Genomic DNA, 9,378 nt, shown 5'->3' with positions numbered 1-9,378 from the left:
ACTGACTGACTCGAACTAATTACACCCTTACTGCAAAGTTTTAGTAAGGGTGAAAAATTGGATTCCTTCGATGGGGGTAGAAGGTTTTATTTATAGGTTTAAGAGAGGAGACTAAGGTTTTCTAACTAGTGTACTCCACTAAAAAGACAAGTATTACTTTTAGTAAGGAAATTACTAAACGGGCCTGAAAATGGGTTTGGGCCGTTTTGCAGTTATCTATTAGTCTTTAACACACTATGCGATCATTTTGGTAAAAAATTGGGTTTCATCATAGGGATTGAGGAGCTCAGGAATAGGTCAGAACAAAAAGAAATGCCTGTAGTGGTACTCTTTCCCAAGGTCAACCAAACATGATTTAGCATCTAAGGAAAAAAATTTATGTGAAGCCTTTTTATATGTAAATATTAATAAAAAATATTTAATACGAATCAAGTCAAGATTAATTTTAAGCACAAAATACATATTTTGATGAATAATAATAACCAAACTAAGGTTAATTTTATATACTGAATCGAATATCATAATAGAAGTCTTGAAGCATAAACTTTAACAAAAATAAATAATTTTTTTTAAATGAACTTAATTTATATTAGATATATGATGTTGCATAGTTAAATAAAGTTGCAATTCAATTTTTAATTTTATATCTTGTATTTAAGAGAGAGAGAGAGAGAGATAAACATTATTTGGAGTATGGCTTCGTAGGAGATTTGTTTACAAAAATTAAAGTCTCAAACTTTTAAGAAAGATAAATCACCAATGATGATCTAACACATTTGCAACAATTTTTTTTTTTTTGGAAATATTTTAGGATTTGAATTGGGTTTGGTTATTATTGGTCTCCTATTTTGGAAGTTTAGTTAGAAATGAAAAAAAAAAAAAGGAAAATGCTAAATGCACTACAAAGAATCCGTTTGGAAACAGTTTATCTAGTTTTTTGATGAAAACTTTTCGATGAAAGTGGGCTAGAGTATACTTGTACCTTGAAAAAAAATTGAAAAAGTGAGAAAAAGAGGAAAAATATGAGGTTTTAAAAAGTTGTACATAAAAAATAAAAGCTAAAAACTAAAATTTAAAGCTAATGCCAAACTCACCCAAATGTTCAAAATATGATGTAACAATAATTGTAATTGATGAACTTCAACAACCTAATTAAGGACAAAATTTAACTACAAAATTAGTTGCAACTTAAGGTTACAATCTTACTCAATAAAATAAAATGAAAACTTTTCGATGAAAGTGGGCTAGAGTATACTTGTACCTTGAAAAAAAATTGAAAAAGTGAGAAAAAGAGGAAAAATATGAGGTTTTAAAAAGTTGTACATAAAAAATAAAAGCTAAAAACTAAAATTTAAAGCTAATGCCAAACTCACCCAAATGTTCAAAATATGATGTAACAATAATTGTAATTGATGAACTTCAACAACCTAATTAAGGACAAAATTTAACTACAAAATTAGTTGCAACTTAAGGTTACAATCTTACTCAATAAAATAAATATTACTACATATTTTGAAAATTTAACCGTTGAATTGCATGTTCTTTATGCTCTTAATACACTTGTCAAATTTTGTGTCAATCAGATATTATTTACTATATGATCTATAAGCTTATATTTTTTGCATTATTTTAAACTACAAAAACTTGTAATCTATATATATAATAATAGGTAAAGCAGAGAGAAACTCAAATAGAATTCCAAATTAGAGTTTCAATTTTGTGCCATGTGTCATTCCAATTGTTCAATTAGAATTTGAAATTGGAGTCCAATTTTACTATACACGTGTACAGAGAAAATAATCAGAAGAATATAATATGATTTGGGGTTGTTTTCGAGAGAACTATTACTTTGATTCATTGTTTTTATTTATTTTTACGTAATTTCATTGTTCTCTTAGTTCAAACTTCAAAGTGCCTAGGGAACTATAACAAGAAGCTGAATATGGAAAGTGGCCATGGGAATTGAAAATAAATTTCAAAAAATTAATAAAAAATAAAAAATGAAAGAATATTGCAAGAGATGCACCACTTGGAAAAATTGAATTCCAATTAAAATTCATTAAACTTGGTAATGAGATGAGATAAAATTAATAACACATTAAACACTCATGCTTTGGGAATCGGTAGTACCAATCTAAATTCATTGGACTTGCTTCGTGATAATACAACTATGAAGGATGTATAAAAACACGTACAAATCCATCTCTCTATAAAAAGTGATTGGAGAGAATTTCTTTCATCAGCCATGCAACTTCAGAGGTTTTTCTTTACACAAATGTCCATCATGTTACAAAATGATCCATCGTAAAACTATAAAATGAGAATAACTCTGAGGGTTTTTTTTTTTAATTTAAAATTTTTTAAGCTACGAAAATTTCAATCACCAATAGAGATTGAAGATTCAAAAGCGTGAATGGATCTTTTGGATAAACATCGTCACCAAGGTTCATCTTTCTGTGTAATATTTCCATTTAGTTTTAATTCCCTTAATTGATATAGTGATGGGTTTGTATGTATACGCATACATTGAGTTAATATTAAAATTTTTGAAATCCTTTGGTTCTTGCTTGATGATTGACTTTTCTTGCAGTTATCAATTTTGCATGAAGATGGCTTTCAACCTATTTGGTGTGACCTTACTGAAAACAATATTTAGCACATGGGAAGAATATCCAATGTCAACCTTGTGAATTCTTAAACCTATTAATTAGTCCCCTTTATGGCAAACACCTCTCTCTTAGTAGCTTCATGGTTGCCAATTTAGTTTCATATTACTCTATTTTGGCTTATAGTTGTGCTACTTTTGAACATTTTTTTACTTAAGTTTGATTGATGTGCCAAATGTCTCTAAAGTTTTATTTACTTAAGAACCAATTAATTGTATGGGCTTACTTACCCTTTAATTACCCTTTCAATATACGCATAACTGTGACTGTAACTTGTATACAATATCAATCTATTGTGGTTCAACTCGCTTTCTTTTATACATATATATATATACTACTAAGTTTTGTTAATAAAATTTTATGGTTAATAACATGGATTTAGACTTAACTGAGTATTTTAAACATGAATAAACTCATGATTAATATTATATCAATTCCCATGCGGTAACATGGGTTACATACTAGTTTAAATAATATTATTGATGATATATCTATTGATTTTTAATTTTCTAGAAATTTTGCAAGTATAAAGGATATAAGAAGAAGATGTAATTCAATTGTAGATTTGTTAAAATTTACCTCCAATAAAAAGATATTGAGTAAGGTTGTGTAGTCTAAGATTACAACCAATTTTGTAGCTAAACTTTGTCCCCCTAATTAATGAATGCTTGATTTTTTTTTTTTTTTTTAATGATTGGTGACATATTTGATTGTAAACCTATAGTAAAATTTATGGCATTCCTAACATCACTCATAAAAAATAAAAAAAAATAAAAAATTACACAACCATTTAAAGATAGGGTCATGCTAATGAGTGCCCTAAGGGCACTCGTTAATAATCCATTTTATGAAAGTTTTAATACCATTTTTATAGAAAATGAAAAAAACTGTCAAAATATTAATTATTTTTTTTTTCATTTCTCATAAAAACTTTTTTTTAAATGGATTATTAATCAGTATCCTAAGGGTATTTGTTAGCATTTTCCTTAAAGATAATTATAATTTTATAAAATTTTGAATCTTTTACAATGGAAGACCGGGCATTTTTTCTTAAGGGGTAAAAATTTTTTGTAGTGTGAGCCTTAGGCCTAGGTCTTGAGCCACTTTATTTTCTCCTTTCACATTTATGGTGAATCTCAACATGAATTTAATTAATGAAATTTAAGATAAATGTAAGAAAAAGAAGTACTATATCATTGTATTTCGAAAATATCTAATAATTATTTAGAAATTATGCTATTCACAGTTATAATTCATTTCAAATTACACTCCTGGTGATAAATTTATTTGGAACTATAAACAATTAGACTTCACAAACATTACCCTCCACACATCATTTGTCCAATAATCAAATTTTGTGCATTGTTTGAGTACTTCCTCAGTAGTGAAAGGTACTGCTTTATTTTGAAACTGTCTCCCGTTTCAGTCAATCCCCAATTACACATCTGCCCATGTATGTCCTCTAGAAAAGTCACTTGCCCAGACAACATTAAGCTAATTTCAGTTCAGCTTTTACGTAGAGATTGTGCACCAACGCAGCTTTTAACTTTCAAGAGACAAAGCTTGCTGATTTCTCCAATTTGCAATTATGCACACGCTTGTCCTCTACCTATTCTTGTTCGCTCTCCTCCCTTACCTCGTCGCTGCCACCGAAAACCCACAGCCCTATACTGCAACTGATTATTTTCTACTCAATTGTGGTTTGATCTCCAACCTAACCTCAAATGATGGTCAGAAATGGGAGGATGACGCAAAATTCTCTTTCCCTTACATGCCAAACACATCATTAGTATCCACAGCCTCCAAAGAAGACCCTTCGGTTGAGATAGTCCCTTACATGACTGCTCGTATCTTCCACAATCAATTCACATACTCCTTCCCTGTCTCACCGGGCCAAAAGTTTGTCCGCCTCTACTTTTACCCAGTTTCATACTCCGATGGGCTCGATATAACCAAGTCCTACTTCTCCGTCACCGCCAATAGTTTCACACTCTTAAGCAATTACAGTGCCTACCTCAACGTTTTTGGGACAAGCTCTCACTTAGCCAATAGAGAATTCATCATCAACGTACTGCAGACCGATGAAAAGCTCAACATAACTTTTATTCCATCTCCAAGCTCTTACGCTTTCATCAATGGTATTGAAGTTGTTTCTATGCCAAACAATCTCTACACAGACCACACAGACTACAGTGTCACCTTCGTAGGTAACAACCATTTCTACAATTTCGACGACACCACTGACAAAATATTAATTACTTTTTTTTTATTTCCCATAAAAACTTTTTTTAAATGGATTATTAACTAGTACCCTAATGTGGCGTTTGGTACGGGGTAATGTTTTAGAATTCCTAGGCATGTTTAAAGATTCCCATGTTTGGTTGTAAATCATGCTAGGGAATTAGATGCCAAGGGAATCTAGATTCCTCCCTTAAACCCCTCTCAGTAGGAATGTAGATTCCCTTTAAAACAGGAGGGAATCCAGATTCCCAGGCTTAAAGGAAATTGTATTTTTTATAAATTGACAATTTTAACCATTTTTTTAAATGACTTGGTAGTTCACATTCAAATCTAAGGATAGAATGAGAAAAATAAATAATTCATTTAAGATTCCTGGGAATAAACGAAACATAGGAATAACTACATTCTTAGAAATGTGATTCCTAGGAATCATATTCCTAGAAATCTGGATGTCAGGAGTAATGTGGATTCCCTCGTACCAAACGTCACATAAGGGTACTTGTTAGCATTTCTCTTAAAGATAATTATAATTTTTATAAAATTTTGAATCTTTTACAATGGAAGACCGGGCATTTTTTCTTGAGGGGTAAATTTTTTTTGTAGTGTGAGCCTTAGGCCTAGGTCTTGAGCCATTCTATTTTCTCCTTTCACATTTATGGTGAATCTCAACATGAATTTAATTAGTAAAAATTAAGATAAATGTAAGAAAAAGAAGTACAGTATCATTGTATTTCGAAAATATCTAATAATTATTTAGAAATTATGCCATTCACAGTTATAATTCATTTCAAATTACACTCCTGGTGATAAATTTATTTTGAACTATAAACAACCAGACTTCACAAACATTACCCTCCACACATCATTTGTCCAATAATCAAATTTTGTGCATTGTTTGAGTCCTTCCTCAGTAGTGAAAGGTACTGCTTTATTTTGAAACTGTCTCCCGTTTAAGTCAATCCCCAATTACACATCTGCCCATGTATGTCCTCTAGAAAAGTCACTTGCCCAGACAACATGAAGCTAATTTCAGTTCAGCTTTTACGTAGAGATTGTGCACCAACGCAGCTTTTAACTTTCAAGAGACAAAGCTTGCTGATTTCCCCAATTTGCAAGTATGCACACGCTTGTCCTCTACCTATTCTTGTTCGCTCTCCTCCCTTACCTCGTCGCTGCCACCGAAAACCCACAGCTCTATACTGCAACTGATTATTTTCTACTCAATTGTGGTTTGATCTCCAACCTAACCTCAAATGATGGTCAGAAATGGGAGGATGACGCAAAATTCTCTCTCCCTTACATGCCAAACACATCATTAGTATCCACAGCCTCCAAACAAGACCCTTCGGTTGAGATAGTCCCTTACATGACTGCTCGTATCTTCCACAATCAATTCACATAATCCTTCCCTGTCTCACCGGGCCAAAAGTTTGTCCGCCTCTACTTTTACCCAGTTTCATACTCCGATGGGCTCGATATAACCAAGTCCTACTTCTCCGTCACCGCCAATAGTCTCACACTCTTAAGCAATTACAGTGCCTACCTCAACGTTTTCGGGACAAGCTCTCCCTTAGCCAATAGAGAATTCATCATCAACGTACTGCAGACCGATGAAAAGCTCAACATAACTTTTATTCCATCTCCAAGCTCTTACGCTTTCATCAATGGTATTGAAGTTGTTTCTATGCCAAACAATCTCTACACAGACCACACAGACTACAGTGTCACCTTCGTAGGTAACAACCATTTCTACAATTTCGACGACACCACTGCTCTTGAGACTCTATACCGGGTGAACGTCGCCGGCCAAGACATCTCTTCTGTTCATGACACCGGAATGTACCGGGTTTGGGAACAGGACGAGAAATATATTTTCGGTGGGGATTTGGGAACAACACCTTTCCTGTCCAACGCTAAGATCCAGTACACTGACGACACGCCGGCCTACACGGCGCCAGAGACGGTTTATAGGACTTACAGAACTATGAATCGAGATTCTCATGTCAACCTGAAAACCAACCTCACGTGGTTCTTCACAGTTGATGTTGGGTTTCTTTACCTTGTTAGGCTGCATTTCTGTGAGACTCAGCTGGAAGTTACTGAAGAGAATGAACGCGTATTTACCATATTTATCAATAATCAGAGCGTGAAGCGGACGTGATCCACTGGAGCGGTGGTAGCAAAATTCCAGTCTACAAAGACTACGTTGTGTCTGTACAAGATGAAAAACCTGGGAAGCAAGAATTATGGCTCGCGCTGCATCCAAACATGAACTCGAAACCCGAATACGCTAACGCAATTTTGAATGGTCTAGAAATATTCAAGTTGAATAAAACTGATGGTAGTCTTGCTGGGCTCAACCCAGATCCGATTCCATTAACCTCTCCACCAATTGCAACCCGAGACTTGCCATTAACGAAGCCAAAGCATAATCTGATGACAACGGCAATAATTGCAATAGCTATTGGTGCAATATTTGGTATAGCTCTACTCTCTGTTCTTAGTTTTTTGATTTTCAGGAGGAGAAAGAGGGTCAAGGACTTGGGCAAGACCAAGTCAAACACAATCAATGGCTCATCTCTACCGTCAGCTGTATGCCGATACTTTTCGTTTTCTGAAATCAGAGCTGCCACAAACAGTTTTGATGAGGTTTTGATCATAGGGTTTGGAGGGTTTGGGAACGTGTACAAAGGTTACATTGATGATGGGGCCACCCAAGTTGCAATCAAGCGACTCAAATCTGGGTCACAACAGGGGGCCCACGAGTTCAGGACCGAGATCGAGTTGCTCTCCCAGCTTCGACACCATAATCTCGTGTCTCTGATAGGCTATTGTAATGAAAACGGTGAAATGATACTCGTATATGATTATATGACTCGTGGAACTTTACGTGACCATTTGTACAACACCAATAGTCCTCCTCTTTCATGGAAGCAACGGCTCGAGATTTGTATTGGCGCAGCGTATGGGTTGCAATACCTTCACACTGGGGCTAAGCATACAGTGATTCACTGTGATGTAAGGAGCACAAATATTCTCTTGGATGAGAATTGGGTGGAGAAGGTTTCTGATTTTGGGTTGTCTAAACTCGGTCCAACTAGCTTATCAAAGACCCATGTAAGCACAGAGGTTAAAGGTAGCTTTGGGTATATGGATCCAGAATATTATCGACTTCAACAGCTGACTGAAAAGTCCGATGTGTACTTTTTCGGTGTAGTGTTGTGTGAAGTACTGAGTGCAAGAGCACCGTTGCTTCGTACTGCTAAGAAGAACCAAATGAGTCTTGTTGATTGGGCTCAAGAATGTTATCATAATCAAATGCTTGATGAAATTGTTGATTCATTTTTGGAGGGATCAATCGTGCCAGAGTCTCTAAAGAAATTTGGTGAGGTTGCAGTGTCTTGTTTGCTCGATGATGGAATCAAACGGCCATCGATGAATGATGTGGTGTGGGGTCTCGAGTTTGCATTGCAATTACACGAGAGCCCAAAAAATATCAGCCTCGACGAGACTAAAATAGAAATGGTGGATATTGAGAAACCCCTTTATTCAATGTACGCAACTGGGGATAGTTCTGATAACATGTTCAGTAGTAGTAGTGAACTCGTGTGGAATTCAAAGGCTAGCGGCGTGACCATGACAAGCAGCGAGGAGCAAAATTTTGATTATACGCAATCTGATAAATTGATGTCAGGGAATGTGTTTTCTGAGCTTATGCATGCAAATGGGCGATAATAGGCAAAAAGAGGGTGGTGGTAGTTCTCCTAAGCCGAATTAAAATAAATAAATTGTTAGTTTTATAACTTTTCTTAGTGGCCATAATGCCAATCTTTTTTCTTTTTTCTTTTTTTTAGGATAGGAAATGCCAATATATTTGAATTTATGCTTTGTAATTTCCATTTTGTCATATATAAATATTATTAAATTGTTTAACTCACTTAAAAATTCGAATGGAAGTATTATTAAATTGTTTAACTCAATTAAAAATTCGAATGGTCAAGTTTGCAGTGGACGATTTTTTTTTTTTACCTTATTTTTATTTCTTTACTCTACTGGAAGAAACGTTGAAGGAGTCACCACTAGCAAAGTTTGACTTGTATGAAAGACTAGCCGGAAGACTTGAGGTCTTGTGGAAGAATCCAAAATTAAGGTTGCGGGTCACACTTTAGCATCTTGGTCTCTGTGCAACGAGTGGCTCTAGCAGAAGTAACTCTTTCACAACTGTTTTGCATCTGTTTTATCATAATTCTGAGTCTCTAACTTGACAAACTATAAATATATATATATATATATCACTTATAAATGAACGTAGCATTTTTTACTCACACTTTTTATCATGTTACAGATAAAGAAATTGTGAAATAGTATTAGATTTGCTATGTAACAGACTCACTGGCACTTTTGTGTTGAGTTTTGCTCCTCAATCCTCAATCCTTTAGTAATGTCATATATATTGTCGGAGCATGCTAGT

General features: G+C 34.4%; 1 protein-coding gene across 1 annotated transcript; it reads left to right on the top strand.

Moving 5' to 3' along the window:
* Positions 1-4,254: 4,254 nt before the first annotated feature.
* On the top strand, positions 4,255-8,652 carry LOC112029794 (receptor-like protein kinase FERONIA). Its single transcript, XM_065777179.1, is given in 4 exon segments — positions 4,255-4,873; positions 5,959-5,961; positions 6,644-7,051; positions 7,054-8,652. Coding segments are annotated over 4 exon segments (2,619 nt in total). The 3' UTR covers positions 8,643-8,652.
* Positions 8,653-9,378: the final 726 nt, after the last annotated feature.

This window comes from Quercus suber, unplaced genomic scaffold (genome assembly GCF_002906115.3).
Source record: "Quercus suber isolate HL8 unplaced genomic scaffold, Cork oak 2.0 scaffold_150, whole genome shotgun sequence".
Classification (NCBI taxonomy): Eukaryota; Viridiplantae; Streptophyta; class Magnoliopsida; order Fagales; family Fagaceae; genus Quercus; species Quercus suber.
Note: the sequence above shows the minus strand (reverse complement) of the source record. Positions and strands in the feature narration are given on the sequence as shown.